Source organism: Protopterus annectens, chromosome 16.part0 (genome assembly GCF_019279795.1).
Source record: "Protopterus annectens isolate FY-2018-M chromosome 16.part0, PAN1.0, whole genome shotgun sequence".
In the NCBI taxonomy this organism is placed as follows: Eukaryota; Metazoa; Chordata; order Ceratodontiformes; family Protopteridae; genus Protopterus; species Protopterus annectens.
In genome coordinates this window covers 111,590,933-111,606,851 of record NC_056750.1, presented here as the reverse complement: position 1 = coordinate 111,606,851, position 15,919 = coordinate 111,590,933, and the positions used below count along the sequence as shown (strand labels likewise).

At 38.9% G+C, this 15,919-nt stretch overlaps 1 protein-coding gene across 1 annotated transcript in view; it reads left to right on the top strand.

Moving 5' to 3' along the window:
* Positions 1–15,696, top strand: part of SDR39U1 (short chain dehydrogenase/reductase family 39U member 1) — a gene marked incomplete at its 5' end in the record, with an annotated part of 234,380 nt that extends 218,684 nt beyond the window's left edge. Inside the window, 1 exon segment of the mRNA XM_044058856.1 lies at positions 15,250–15,696. Coding sequence (XP_043914791.1) covers positions 15,250–15,659 — 410 coding nt within the window.
* Positions 15,697–15,919: the final 223 nt, after the last annotated feature.

Sequence of the window (15,919 nt, the reverse complement as noted above, 5' to 3'; positions counted from 1 at the left end):
TTAGAACCACGAAGGTCCACTTACACGAATATGGAAATGTCGACACGTACTCAGCGAACCACAAAAACACCGATCGTCCTGAAGTGTGAAATTCGAAATGTTGAATAGTCATAGTTGGCCCTTCTGTGGTATAGCTCCTTAAGGTAAGTGTGCGATAGTTACGGGCCTTAAGGTTAGGGTGCAGGTTAAGGTAAGTGCATAGATAGTAATGTATGCAAGGTTTAGTGTAGGGTTAGAAGTAGGGTTTTGTTAAGTGTATGTGTGTGGATTATTTATTTTGTTTGGGTATAGCTCCTTAAGGTAGGTGTGCGATAGTTACGGATCTTAGGGTTAGGGTGTGGGTAAAGTTAAGTGCATACATGGTGGTATATGCAAGCTTTACTTTAGGGTTAGAAGTAAGGTTTTGTTTAGTGTATGTATGTGGTTTATTTTGTTTGGGTAGGTAGTATGTAGCAGGCAGTGGGGTTGGCCAACTATGACAATTCGAGATTTTGAATTTCACGGTTTAGGACGTTTGGTGTTTTCGCGGTTCGCCCAACATTTGTCATTTTCGTATTCGCTGAAAAGGTCTTTCGTGCTTATAATATAGACCCGCATTGTTTTGCCTGTTAGCCAGGTTGGTGTCTGTTAAATAAATTTGTTAGAGTCAGACTGTAAAAATCATTGAGTTATTCAAAAACAATGTCAATCAATAACAAACAATAATGCAGGAGAACTCGAGTATCTATAGCTCTAATATTCTAATGTACATTAGGAGGCAAAAAACCATACACAAAGTTGTACAGAATTTTGACTAGTTTATTCACAGAGAACACCATTTTTTATACATGTCATTATCAGTTTTGCCCACCTCACTGGCGTGGTCAGGGACAGGGTCTTTACATCATAGTAACTTATGGAAAAGTGCTGAGGTTGTGTTTTTCAAAAAGTCTTTTTCCCATGAGAATGTTACAGCCTTGCAAGCACCTGGTCAGTCACGATGACCTCCTGAGGATGTAGCCAATTCAAGGCTCTTAGATTAGTTCGAATACAATAGATGTATGTCTTCTTTAATGCCTCTCTTTGTCTTTCTTGTTCACCAGCTGGGCACTATCTCTGATAGTGCGCAAGGCTATTCTTCTGGTGGAAGCAGGCAGAAGATACACATGCGAACAGATTTATTATTTTCTAACTTTGCAAAATAATCTTTACTTGAAAGACATGAGCCAGGCTGTGCTTGCACTGCCAAGGCCAAATTTCTGATAACACTGCAGCTTGTGCTTCAAGCAATAATATGCAAGTTTATTTCTACTATTATTCTAGCAAGACAGAATTAAATGCATTATATACTACTTTTCAAACTTTGTTCTCTATTATGGATTTAAGTACATTTATTCCTAACTAAAGCACACATTTCTCTATATATTTGACCACACAACTTATATGTGTTTGAATGTTTGAATACACATTTTCCCAAGCAGCATATATTGTAAATATATTTTCTAAGCAGCATACATTGTAAATATATTTTCTAAGCAGCATGTATAGATTTTTCTAACATTCTCCCTCCTGTTAATGCATTTTATTCTATTTGAAACATAAACAATATTATTTCATTCCCCAGCCTTTCCCTCTCAAGGGCTTTCAGCTAAGTAAGTCATTTGTTTTATATTTCAGATAGGCTTTCACTTGGTATCAACAAATTCAATTCCATATCTTGGTACATAGTTTCAGTCACTGATACATCAACTAAGTCTTTAACTAATTTTTTCACACAGGGTATCCCGCAGCAGACACATGCTCCAATTATGAGCAGTACTACACAAATTGCAATCAGAATGTTCATAAGGACCCCCACCCCCCAAACAGATTCTGGAAAAAGTTCGTCAGTGGGTTTGGGCCTGGTTCTGCCATTGCTGACACCTGCTGTATTACCTCCAGGTGATCATTGATTTCATGCTGGTTGTCTGGAATACGCACAGCATTCTTCTTTGATAAGCGCACGCACCACCTCTCGCTAGGGTGAAGTCGAGAGCCATTCGGTTCTGTAATACAACTGTTCTCATTGCATTCATTTCATCAGTCACAAGTTCAAGATGAAAAAGTCGCATTGCTCATTACTTGAGGAGTTTTGACAATTTCCTCAGTTCCCAAATTGATTTGATAGGCTGGGAATATCCAGCCCAGGATATAACACTGTCACTCAAGTCCATATGGGTCAACTTTTCTTTGTCCTTCACGGCCGAATGATCTTTCCAGCTTGCTTCAATCTTACCCACTGGATTAGTAGGTTTTCTGACTGTATTTTCGGCTTGCTGAGCTACATCTCTCACATTACGTATTTTACCCAGGGGCAATTCTGCAGTATGTCTTATGGCTGGAACCAGATAACCCAAAAAACAACTGCCGGACCAATTCTCAGGTAACCATTTATAGGCCTTTTTCCCACAAACAAAATAACAGTTTTCTACTTTTTGTACTGATGCGGGTTAACCCTGAATGAAACATTTTCTTATCTATAACAGATAATTGTCTATATATTTCAGGAGTTTTTTGCACATCTCTCAATGTTGTTTTCATCAAGCTTAAGTATGAACCATAATTTGCTACAACTAGTACCTTGATCTACAGGTTTTATATAACATTTGTAAGACACAGTTATGTTACAGTTACTCCAACCAACCTGGAGTGTATCATTTTAACAAAACAAACAATTCCTTTCTGAGTAACAGGCAAATATAATGCCACTTTGTCTTGTGATCTCACAGTGCCTGTATCAAATAATAGGTTTTCCCAAGTTTCATTTATCCCCAAGGGACAGCAGACATCAAAAGTCCTCCATAGGCTGTGGGTATCGCAGTACAAACCCAGCAATTTGAAACGTTCATAGTCTCTACATAGACTCATTTCATAGCCAGGTATGTGTTAAAGTTTGGGTGCCAGTCTATAGCCAGTCCTTCATCACGTTTTATTAATTTCACTTCTGTAGTTATATGCAAGAAAACCATAACAACAAAAGGTTACTACAAACATAGTTAATAAGTGTATGATCAGTAGGCCAGTGAACCAATGTCTCTGGGGTTGTTTCACATTTTATTCATTCTGCCTCTGGCCATCCTGTTCCTGTGGTATGTCAAAACTAAATTTCTTAACAGGTTTGCAGTGTGTCAAATGAACCCAAGATGATCTCTCAGCAATTTTACTGCAGTAGGTGTTGCCAATAGTACCTGGTACGGACCTTCCCACTTTGGACTCGCCCAGTTCTTTCTTTTTATGATTTTCAGCCAAATCCAGGACCCCGGGTCAGCACGGCCTCGGTTTTGCTTCTTGTTTATCTGAAAAGAGTTCAACTGCAAAACAGTCTTATTTGTTAACAATTTCTTCATATAACTAGCTAATGAGCCATCGGCCTCCAGCTCTGCAGGCATGAGGGCCTTCCATTGTGGCACACAATATGCCCTTCCAAACACTATCTCAAAAGGGGTCAAGCCCTTTACATTTGGGACAGTTCTCATGCTCAGCAGTGCTAAAGGCAGACAGCAAATCCAAGTTTTCTGAGTCTCACTCATTAATTTTCTCAACTTGTTTTTCAAAATTCCATTGTACCTCTCTACCAGTCCTGCTGACTGAGGGTGATAAGCACAATGGTTCTTCAAAGAAATCCCAAAAAATCTCCCAAGCTGCTGGATTGTCTGGTTTACAAAATGTGTTCCATTGTCACTATAAATTCTTTCCGGTATGCCAAATCTAGGAATGATTTCTTTCACTAGGGCTTTTGCTACTGTTGCTGCATCCGGATTTCTAGTTGGAAAAGCTTCTACCCATTTTGAAAACATATCTATGATCACTAAACAGTATTTTTTCCCTTCACATTTATTCAGTTCTATGAAATCCATACAAATAGTATGGAACGGATAGGTGGTGTTGGAAAGCTCCTCGCTTGGTTTAAATGCTCCTTGTGCATGATGCTTGCTACAAATATGACATGTTGCACAAAATTTTTGTGTATAATTCAGAACTGTATGTTTGGAATGTTTTGTTAACTAACTGTACCATCCCTGTTGAGACATGGCTCTGCCCATGACTCAACAAAGCTGCATATCTAAATAAATTAGATGGCAATATGGGCTTTTCTCTTTGGAGATGTACAGTCCCTCTTAAGGATTGCTCCTCGTTTTATCCACTTTTGCTTTTCTGCTTTTGTAGCTAATGTCTGCATTGTTTTTAACATTTCTAAATCTAGAGTCTCAGAAGGTTGTAGTTCTTCATTTAAAAGCACAGTTTCTGGGTCTGAGGCAGCTTGCGCAGCTGCATCAGCCCGAGCATTCCTTTGAAATTCTATCTTGTTGTTTGGTATGGGCTGCACATTTACAGATAGCTATTCTAGTGGGTAACTGAATAGAATCTAACAGATTCAAAATCAATTGTGCATGATTAATCGGTTTGCCAGTAGATGTTATCATTCCCCTGTTTTTCCATTGTTGTGCAAAGACATGCACTGTAGAGAAAGCATACTGACTGTCAGTATATATGTTAACACATTTGTCTTTCGCTAGAGTGCAAGCACGTGTTAAAGCTATCAATTCTGCTGCTTGAGCTGACAGATTATGTTGCAGGGGTTGTGCTTCTATGATTTCGTTATCAGTCACTACTGCATAACCCACTAGGTTCTTTCCTGTAGGACCTCGTCTACAGGACCCATCCACAAAAAATGTCACCTCTGCGTCAGCCAAAGGTACATCAGTAAGATCTTGTCTGGGTGTGGTTATTTGTTCCGATTCCTGTGGATGGCACACCACACAGCTGCCTACAGGAAATGGAAGTAATGTCGATGGATTTAATGTCGTGCAACGTTCAATTGTCATATGGGGTTGACTCAATAGTATGGTCATGCAAGAAAGATGTCTGGCAGGGGATAAAAATGCTATTTTTTCTTGCAGTAAAATTATTGCAACTGCATGAGGTACTCTCAACGTGAGAGGATGAAACAATACCACTGAGGCTGAAGCTTGCACTGCCATAGCTGCTGCGACTACTGCTTGTACGCAGGGTGGTAATGATCGTGCCACCGGATCTAACTGTGATGAGTAGTAAGCTATGGGGCGTTGCTTGCCGCCATGTTGTTGCGTCAGTACTGACGTCATATATCCCTGCCTACAATCTACAGTCTGGAAAAATCTCTTATGGTAATTCGGAAGCCCTAAAACTAATGATGAAACTATCAGTTGTTTTAGTCTGCAAAAGGCTGCTTCTGCTTCTGGAGTCCAGTGCAGTGTTTCTTGTGCTGCCATTGGTGTTTTAAATATTAAATCAGCCAATGGAGCCGTTTCTAAAGCATAATTCGGTATCCAACAAAATTAGTCGCTCCCAAGAAGGACATCATTTCCTTTTTGGTAGTTGGTCTAGGTGCTTGTAAGATAGCTGTTTTCCGATCTTCATCTAATGTTCTGCCTTCTTTGGATATCACATAACCCAGGTATTTAACCTGTTCTTTCCAAAGTTGCAATTTATGTTTATTCACTTTATGCCCTTGTTCAGCTAAGAATTTCAACAATGCTATTGTATCTTCCCTACACTGCTGCTGGGTAGGGGCTGCAAGCAGGATGTCATCTACATAAAGTAGTACTTGGCTGCCCCCTGGTGGAGAAAACCCTGCCAGGTTGCTAGCCATCTCTTGTCAATATTGTTGGACTTTCACTATATCCCTGTGGTAGTCGGGTGTACCTTTTGCCCTGAAATGTAAATGCAAACCAATGCTGGCTGTCAGGGTGGATAGGTATTGAAAAACGCATTGCTAATATCTACCACGTGAAGTATTTTGTTATGCTTCAAATCATTTAACAAGGTATGTGGGTCTGGCACCGTAGGTGCTCTTGGTATTACCGCATCATTTACAGCTTGTAAATCTTGTACCATCCGCCATTCCCGTTTGCTTTTTCACAGGAAATAGAGTATTACATGGTGAATCTAAGGATTCTACCAGTATCCCTTTCTTAAGTAATGCCATTATGATAGGTTTGATTCCTGTTCCATCCTTGCTCAAAGGATATTGTCTTTTCCTTGGTCTAAAGGCCGATTTTGGTGTAATAACTACTGGCCCTGCTGTTCGAATAAGTCCTACATCTGATTTTCCTGTTGACCAAAGAACATTTGGTATTTCACTCAAAGCTTTTTCTTCTTCTTCTATCAAGAACGCCAGTCAGCTGTCTTCACTCTGTTGTAAGTGTACAGCTGGTAACCAATTCAGTTTTTGTTTCTGTACTCCTAAGTCCGATAACTCTAAGTCAGTTAGTTTCTCCCATTTTGTCACTGTCACCCAAGTCTACCCACCTAACATTCTTGTTTTTGGTTAGGCTAACATGTGGTAGTTTATTGGATTTGTACAATTCCAAAAACTCCTGAGGTAGTGAACAACTTACTACACTATTGCCTTCAGTGTCCCAGTATAAAGTCCGTAGTATTAGTCTATTTGCGGGATTCCTGAACAATTTTTGTTCGTATTCTTTATCAGGTCCTGGTGTGCTACAATAATATAGGGTACAATGTAATAAATGTTGCTGGTCAACATCGAGGGGAAGCACCTTGCTGGTGGCTACATTCATCAGTTCCTTGGTCACTGCCCCTGGACCGGTTGTAACCAGATCCTGGCTGTACCAATAATAAGCCTCACCCTCCGACCGTACTACAAAAGTATCAGTTTGTCTCTGTGCCTCCATACCGTTCATGGTAGGGACTACTGCTATGCCGAAAAGTTGCATAAGATCTCTTCCTAATAAGTTCATGGGGCATTTGGCAGAAAGTACTATTTTACTTCTTTGGGTCATGCCCGAGACGGGGTCAGTTATTGCTATATCATGGGAAAGTGGTTCCCTGTACAGCTGTCCGTTTGCTGCTTTCACTAATATGTAATCAGGTGACTCAGAATGTTCCGTAACTTTGAAGGATGTATCAAAGTTCGTGATGCTCCTGAGTCACACAAAATTTGACTTCTCCCTTCCACCAGAAGTGTAACTTCGGTTTGTGTCTGCTAAATAGAGCTCTAAGCTCAGTAATGCCAAATCCAAAACTTCACTTTCCCCAACTTCTACATCCGGTTGCATGTCATTTGTTTCTTCTAAGGTATTTACATCATTCCCCTGCTCATTAGTCTCTCCTGGTGACTGCTGAGCAGCATAACTGTCATATAGTCAATCCTCATCTTCCTTATCCTTTTTTCCACAGGTGCCTTGCTCCTGCAATCCCTTGCCAAATGTCCCTTCTTACGAATTGAAGCACTCACCTCTTTTCTTCCTGTCCTCATAAATTTCTGAGTTTCTGTCAGAGCGTTTGTTACCCTGAGTATTTCTTACCCTTCTTGGCCGTTTGTACTACAAAACTTCTGCACCGTCTTCAGCTGTGAAGACCTCGCGTTCTTTTTCTTTTTACTGTTAAAATGTTTTTCGGCATGTCTAGCATATTCTAACAAGGCTTGAAGCCTACTTGTTCGGTGATCTATCATGTGCTTCGTGATGAAGCTATTGATAGGGCAATACAACCTTTCAAAATGCATTCTTCAATTGTTGTTCATATGAGCTATCATTCTTTTGATTTTCGGCAATAGGCATGCCACTATGGTTATTAAAACATTCTAATAATCTACTATAGTATGCATCTACTGTTTCATTATCTTGTTGTACACATTGGTTAATGCAAGTCCAGTCTGCCCTAGGTTTCCATTTTTCAGTAATGCGGTCTGTAAGACCCTTCAATCTAGCATCTAGTTCTCGTCACTATGTGGGAGTGGCCTGTGTTGCGTCACGGGCATTCCAGGCAACACAGATCATGTGCCAGTCTGGACCTAAAATTTGTCTAACTACTCTTTCTACCTCTTCCCCATTTAGGTGGTAACTCAATCTCATGCCCTGTAAATCCTGTAGAAATTTCTCAAAGTTAATTTTTGGATGGGGAATTCCCTCTGTAGCTTTCGGATGTCTTCCGGTGTCCATGGTCTATATACTAAGAGAGTTGAGGCTTGGCCCTCCTGTCCTGCCTGTGGGTTTGGTACTTCTATTAATGGACAGATTTCCTCACTCTCATCTAATAAACTTCCGCAGTTTGGACATCTATAAGCTGCTGACGTGTCGGGATCTAGTCGATAGGTTCTCTTACAAATGGTTGTCTTAATATCCCTGTTGTCTCTGGGTAACGTGGGGGTCCAGCCCCCTCCCGCTTCATATTCTGAGTAAGGCATCGTGGAGGTGGTAGGGGAGGGACCGATGCTACTATTATGTTATTATCCTCTTTGTCTAAAAATAATGCCTTTGCATTTTTATTTTTCTGTTCCTTCGGTTCACTTCCTCAATCCACCTATGTGCTTGAGGAACACCCAACTGTTGTTGTTTTTGCCTGACCTTCTCGTCAGATTTTAACTGTTTCAAAAGTTTTACTAATGACATTTTATCTAATTTACCATCAAAGTCATACTTGTTAACCCATTTTGTAAAATATCTCACATTATCTGCTCTCTGTAATTGCATGTATTTTGCATCTTCTGTTAGGGGCGGTCACGTGACCCTTTAGTGCATTCATTTCCCATGTCTCTGAAAGAGAAAAAGAAGAGAGAGAGAGAAAAAACAGAACTGTTACGTAACCCTTTCTCTTGTACCACGTGGTATCTTATTCCCGTATTCACAGTAGTGTCTAGAATGACTGTTTACTTTGCTTTGTTTTATTTCCTGATCTATGACTCAAGATACAATACTGACTACCTCTCTCCCTGCTATCACAAACCTTAGCAATAGCACAGTGTAACCTGGTCCCGATCTAAAACAAAACAAAGAGAGGAATTCTGCTTACCCGAGCCTCCTGCTTATGTTTGATATGCTTTTAGGACCCAGTTTTCCGCTGCCACAGATCAGACAAGTGGACAGCCTCTTTGGGCACGACAATTCAGTCGGAGGTCTTTCCTTCTTCTGCGCAGATTTCGGTGCCACCTATATATTCTGACCTGCAGCTTACCAAGGGAATTCCGGTCCGAAGGACCAAAATGTTAAATAAATTTGTTAGAGTCAGACTGTAAAAATCATTGAGTTATTCAAAAACAATGTCAATCAATAACAAACAATAATGCAGGAGAACTTGAGTATCTATAGCTCTAATATTCTAATGTACATTAGGAGGCAAAAAACCATACACAAAGTTGTACAGAATTTTGACTAGTTTATTCACAGAGAACACCATTTTTTATACATGTCATTATCAGTTTTGCCCACCTCACTGGCGTGGTCAGTGACAGGGTCTTTACATCATAGTAACTTATGGAAAAGTGCTGAGGTTGTGTTTTTCAAAAAGTCTTTTTCCCATGAGAATGTTACAGCCTTGCAAGCACCTGGTCAGTCACGATGACCTCCTGAGGATGTAGCCAATTCAAGGCTCTTAGATTAGTTCGAATACAATAGATGTATGTCTTCTTTAATGCCTCTCTTTGTCTTTCTTGTTCACCAGCTGGGCACTATCTCTGATAGTGCACAAGGCTATTCTTCTGGTGGAAGCAGGCAGAAGATACACATGACAGATTTATTATTTTCTAACTTTGCAAAATAATCTTTACTTGAAAGACATGAGCCAGGCTGTGCTTGCACGCTGCCAAGGCCAAATTTCTGATAACACTGCAGCTTGTGCTTCAAGCAATAATATGCAAGTTTATTTCTACTATTATTCTAGCAAGACAGAATTAAATGCATTATATACTACTTTTCAAACTTTGTTCTCTATTATGGATTTAAGTACATTTATTCCTAACTAAAGCACACATTTCTCTATATATTTGACCACACAACTTATATGTGTTTGAATGTTTGAATACACATTTTCCCAAGCAGCATATATTGTAAATATATTTTCTAAGCAGCATACATTGTAAATATATTTTCTAAGCAGCATGTATAGATTTTTCTAACAGTGTCTGTTCAAGGTATGCATATAAATAGCTCTTAACTTATGGCTAAATCTTCATGCAAAAATGTTAATACTTTTAACAAAAAGTTAGGTACTGCATCTGGGCCTGAGGTTTTCCAATTAGAGGCTTTTCTTAACTTTGTTTCAATCTCTCTGGCTGTTGCTTCATCCCATTTCTTATCCTGCACATTTAAACTTCTTATTCTTTCTTTTACGTCTTCTGTCCCTTTAGCATCTTTATGTTCCACAGGATCTTCATAGATACTTCTCCAAAATATATCTACTTCCTCTTTTTGGCGTTTTTTCAGTTCCTTTTACCTTGTTTCCCAGTTCTCTCTCAAACTTTTTTGGGTCATCAATAAATTGCTTATTTTGTATTTTTCCTGTATGTATATATATGTATATATATATATATATATATATATATATATATATATATATATATATATATCTGTGTATCTTCTAAGTTTTTCCACCTGTGCTGACATTTTTAGTTTATTTGCGATAGTGCATGATAGATCTTGGTCTGTTCTAATACTGTGCATTGCTTTTATCACATCTATCTTTCTTAGTATTGTTGCTGATCTATTCCCTCTTCTATAGTCTTCCAACAGTAACACTTCTTGTCTTAGTTGCTTTATAGATTTCTCTATTCGATACTTCCATGATGGTATTCGATTTCTCCCCTTCCTTTCCCTCATTACCCTGTGTTCTTGTGGTAGAACTTTTATCAGTTATTAATTTAGCAGCACGGTAATATGTCCTGTTTACTTCTGTTATATCACATGGACCTCTATGGATAGTCCTAATTACTGCATTCATTCATTTTATCAGACTTCTGACTTTTTGGGTTTTATTGACCTTCTGCAGTCTATTTCTCTCATTGATCTTGATATATATCTGTCCATGTCTGTTAAATCCGGCAATTCTTCTCTTAGCTCATTTTCTTCCAAACTGAGTGCACATCCCTTGTTTTCCATTTCCTGCTGGCATTCTATAGAACGTTCTATAGCATCTTCCTGTAGCGCCTTCTCTTCAATTTCATCTTGTGCCATCCGTTGCTCTGTCATATGGGAACTCACTAGCTTATCACTCCTCAGCACTGACTGCATCAGAGTTTCCACAGTTTCCTGTTCCTCCCTTTGCTGTCTAGCTTCAAGTGAACATTTATACTGGTTTCCTGTGGAAGACTGCAAAATGTCTTGATATGACACGTGACCAATTGCTTCCTGTTCCACTAATATCCTCTTAATTTGGATATCCATTGCTCTATCCTGTTGTGGTGCTTTCTGCATTCGATTTTCTACACTGAATCCTTCACTTTGCAGGTACTCCATAACCTCAATTTCTATTTAACCTCTCCATTACTAATCTCCTTTTCTACTTTTCCTCTTTGTCTTGTTATTTTGTGTATTGTATAATTTTCCATGTCCGGATTCCTTTGCCTGCATTTCTCTTCAAATATCTTTGGTGCTGCTCTTTTTGCATTGGTTAGTTTTGCTTTCTCCTTTGCATAAATATTACACAATATTAAATCTTTTTCTTTCCCATGTCCATATTTCTTCTTCAGATGTCTCCTGATTTTCCTGTTTCTCCTTACTTTGAGGACTCACTCCATCATGCTGTGATCTAACCTGTGTTAGACCTTCTACACCAAATCCTTCACTTTGCAGGCACACCATAACTTCAACTTCTATTTTTTTTACTTCTACTTTACTAATCTTCTTTTCTACATTCCCTCTTTGTGATACTAAAATTTTTCATATCTGGATGCCTTTGCCTGTATTTCTCTGAGTATCTTTGGGGCTGCCTTCTTTATATTGATTAATTTGGCTTTCTCCTTTGCATAAATATTGCACCATATCAAATCTCTCTCTTTCCTATGCCCATATTTCTTTTTTATACTTTTCAAATATCTCTAGGTTTTGTTGTTTATATTTTTGCACTTCCTCAGATGCATCTGTGACACCCGTGCCCTGGCCCAGCAATCAAGGAGCCTCAATCCTCACGACTAACACCAGTGAGAGGCGTCTCATATAGGAGGAAAGGATAAGAAATGCACACAGTAAAGTGCAATTTCCCTTAAGAGCACACAGAGATCACAGTCCGGTTCTGGTCGCTCCCTTGCTCTTCAGGTCCCCAATAAGACTCCCCACTGGCACAGCTATAGGGTCCAGATCTCAGCCATCTGGGCAAGCTAAAATCTCCAGCACACTCTGTCCAACCAGTGCTTCATGTCCCTGCCCAAGTAGCTGACACACACACACTTTGAGATAAGACTTTATACAATCACACAGACACTCCTGGGGAAGGCTGGCACAGGTTCTCCAGCTGCGCCCCCTTTACCCAGACTATACGGTAGAAATCACTGCCACCACCCAGCTAATATTTATCAGCTCCTGAAAGGCCCTTAAAAGGGTGTCCAATTATTACTGTGCAATATTATTATCCAATTGGTAGTATAACTAAACAGTCAAGGCTTATTAGAGTGACTTGGTACAGGATCCCCGTGTACATGCAGTGTACTCTTAGAGCTTAACTTATCTCTACACAAAACAGCCACAGTTGAAAGGTTTTAAAATATTTAATAATAAATAATAAAAACACAAGACAATACTTCTTACTACACCGTGCTAGTCAAGAGTTCAGAGATCACAGAGAAATACTTAAAATAATTCAGTAGTACAGTTCTGACATCACAAAAAAACACTTAGAAATAGCTTGAAACTAGTTTCAAGCTATTTCTAATAGAAAACACAAGTCTAAGATAAACTTACATATAGAACACAGGCAGAGTGCTAATGAGTTGGATGGTCAAGACAAAAATGCTTAATCTCTGATTCTCTCTGTTTTTAAAATCACATTCCTGGTTCCCATTACCTCATTCTTCATACTTCCCTGGGTTCCCAGGCTAACAGAAACTACATTTACATTCTTAACATCTCCTTGTGTTATCTTCCAGCTGGTCAGGAAGCAGAGCAATAAAAATACATTTGCATGTTTAAATATAGCAACTTAATTCTTGTTAAAACAATAGAAAGAATGTCTTCACCTAGACCGGCTGGAACCAACTTTAAAGATCAAAGACAGTCATAAAATGCTTGACTTAGCTTCCTTACAGCAGATTGTGCTGTTACATTTTTTTCAGTTCCACATGTAACTCTATACAACAAGCCTGTGGTTTATATTAATATTTACAAATGACAGAATTATCTATAAAATTATATCTGGCTAGGCTGGCAGCCTTCACAGCATCTTTTTCCAAACAGATCAAAGTTTATTGCTCTATTTACTGTTTTTCACAAATCTGTTATATTAATGAATGCAAATTTTCACTTGAAGCTTCTGACAGTTTTTCCTGTGGAAGTTTCTTTTCTTTCCTTTAATTTCTCTCTTAATCATTTTGTATATCTTGTGTCTGGAAATTCGGGGCTTTTTGCATAATAGTAACAATACATAATGTCTTTCTAATCCTCAGTAGTCCACTCTGTAGTCTTTAAGGCTCTTCTTTGGCCTATCAGTTTTTGTGATTTTTGTGGACTGCTACTTCCTTCTACAACAAAGGGGCCATCCTCCTATTGGGCCTGGCCTGGCCCCATTGTAGGAATGTTTCCGTATTTTGAAGATTCTACACTGTCATTTTTTCCAGTCCTGGCACCAGTGTGCCTACCAGAATTGGGAACTTGTTTATCCTGGGTCTTGTGCACCCAGCTATCTCTTAATTTTGACCTACTTCTGTCCATGATATATACTATATAAATACAGTATATATATATCAGTGTCGCCTTGGTGAGATTTTGTGAAAACAGGGTCCACCTCACGAAGGTACTCACCAAGATTTGAGGATGAATTGCATTTCAGGGCTACTACTCTCCTTTCCTACATTTATGGTGACACAACTATACTTTAAGGGTCATGGATGATTAAGCAGTTTTTAGCATAAATTGGAAAAGAGCATCTTCTGATCATTTCTGGACCACCACTGAATGCATATCAAGAAGTCTTTAATCTGAATCTGAGGTTTTTGTTAGACTAAGAGGTAATCATTTTTGTACATTCTTGCAAGTAAAATATTTGTGGTGGAAGGATACAAATGGGAAGACTGAGTAAGAAGACTTTGTAAATGTCTACAAATATTTCATGGTCTTGAGGTACTGGCATCCATATGGATTTTAATGAGACCAGCTTTGCTAAGTTGCGTCATGGTTCAGTGTTCTTTTACTTATGGTGGTCACATTGGAAAATGTCTTAAGCTGCACTTACTGTATTTATTGTTGTACAGTATGTAGATAAGCGGTGTGAACATACCATTTGTGGGAATGGAACCAATACAAAGTAGAAGTGATTTTTATTAGGAGTTTGGGGAACGTACTCCTTTATGTAAAAAAAAAAAATTAGTAATTGCACTTTGAATTTATTTTTTTCAAAGGAGTAGTCTGAAGCAGATGTATCTGTGGCACATTTGATACTTACTCTCACTCTTTCAGACATTAATATTTGTCACTTAGACCTTGGTTGACAAGGCAGTTAGAAGAGGCATCAGCCTTTATTACTCATCCCGTAGAGTAAGGATTATTGAGACCCTTTCATGTTTGTTTCTGCAGAAGCCTCCCTAAATGTATGTATCATGCTTTTATCCATCTGCTGATACTCTTTCATAATTAGAGTGAAGAAGGATAAATTGTACTTTAAAAAAATGATTTTCTGTTTGGGGCAGATAGACATTTGTTGACTCTTCTGCCATTGTTGATATTGTCCTTTGCAGTATTGTTACTTACCTAACAGGATACCTGAAACCACAGAAGTTTCCAGAGATGGAGCAGACATAATCAAGTTAAGAAGCTTGATGATGTGGGATTATTCTGCCTGGAGAGAAGAAAAATGGGGATTTAGCATGATTTATCTGCAGAACGATGGAGTTAAGACTGTCAGGTGTTCAGCTGCTCAGGAAGTTGTAAGATGTGGTTGGCAGCTAATGTGAGCTAATTGTAAAGTTGAATTTACAATGTGAATGCTTGCTTACTAAGAGGTGGTAGTATCTTGAATTATCTGCCTAGCTGGAAAATGTAGTTTGTAGAAAGACTCGACTCAGGTGTAGCAGTCTATAATGGGTGTAAGGGAAGTACGAAGTGAAGTAAACGTCAGCTGTATAGAAATGAATGTATATAAGTAAATGGGCTGTATAGTCCAGTGGACTATTCCTTTTGCATATTTTTAAAGTTCAGGTTATCAAATGGGAAGCGCATCTTTCAAAATTAAGTACATCTTATGTTTATGTAAACATATCAAGCACTGAATGGGTTATCTACAACTAATAGTTATGATTCTTTTCAGGTGTGGTTCTTGGAAAGGATGGTGGAGCCATTAAACAGATGATCTGGCCATTCTGGATGGGCTTAGGTGGCACCATTGGGTCAGGGTGCCAGTATTTCCCATGGATCCACGTGGATGATCTTGCAGGCATTCTTGCTCATTGCATTGAAGATGAACGGGTTACTGGTGTTCTGAATGGCGTCTCTCCAAACCCCTGCACCAACTCTGACTTTACCAAAGCCTTTGCATCAGCTTTATGGCGTCCAGCTTTCTTTCCACTCCCTAGCTTTGTAGTAAATGCTGTTTTTGGACCTGAACGTGGAGTAATGCTTCTTGATGGTCAAAAGGTTTTTCCAAAGCATACATTGGAAACAGGCTATAATTATATATATGCTGATATTGCATCTGCTCTAAAAAATATTGTGTCCTGATTTGGAAATTAATTAAAGCATCGCAGTTGTGTTAAAATATGGTTTGTGGTAATTCATATGCATTGTACAGTGTGCATGTTATAATGCAGAGTTGTCTGTTAACAGTAGACTACTTAATAGTGTAGCATTTATCCAGTCATACCAGTAGATGGCATGGAATTCCTCTTACAAATCATGTGCTTTCATGGTTCATAGCATATTAACAAATTACAAGGAAATGGAAGAGACACCACCTTTGTTTTACTGGTTCCAACAACTGA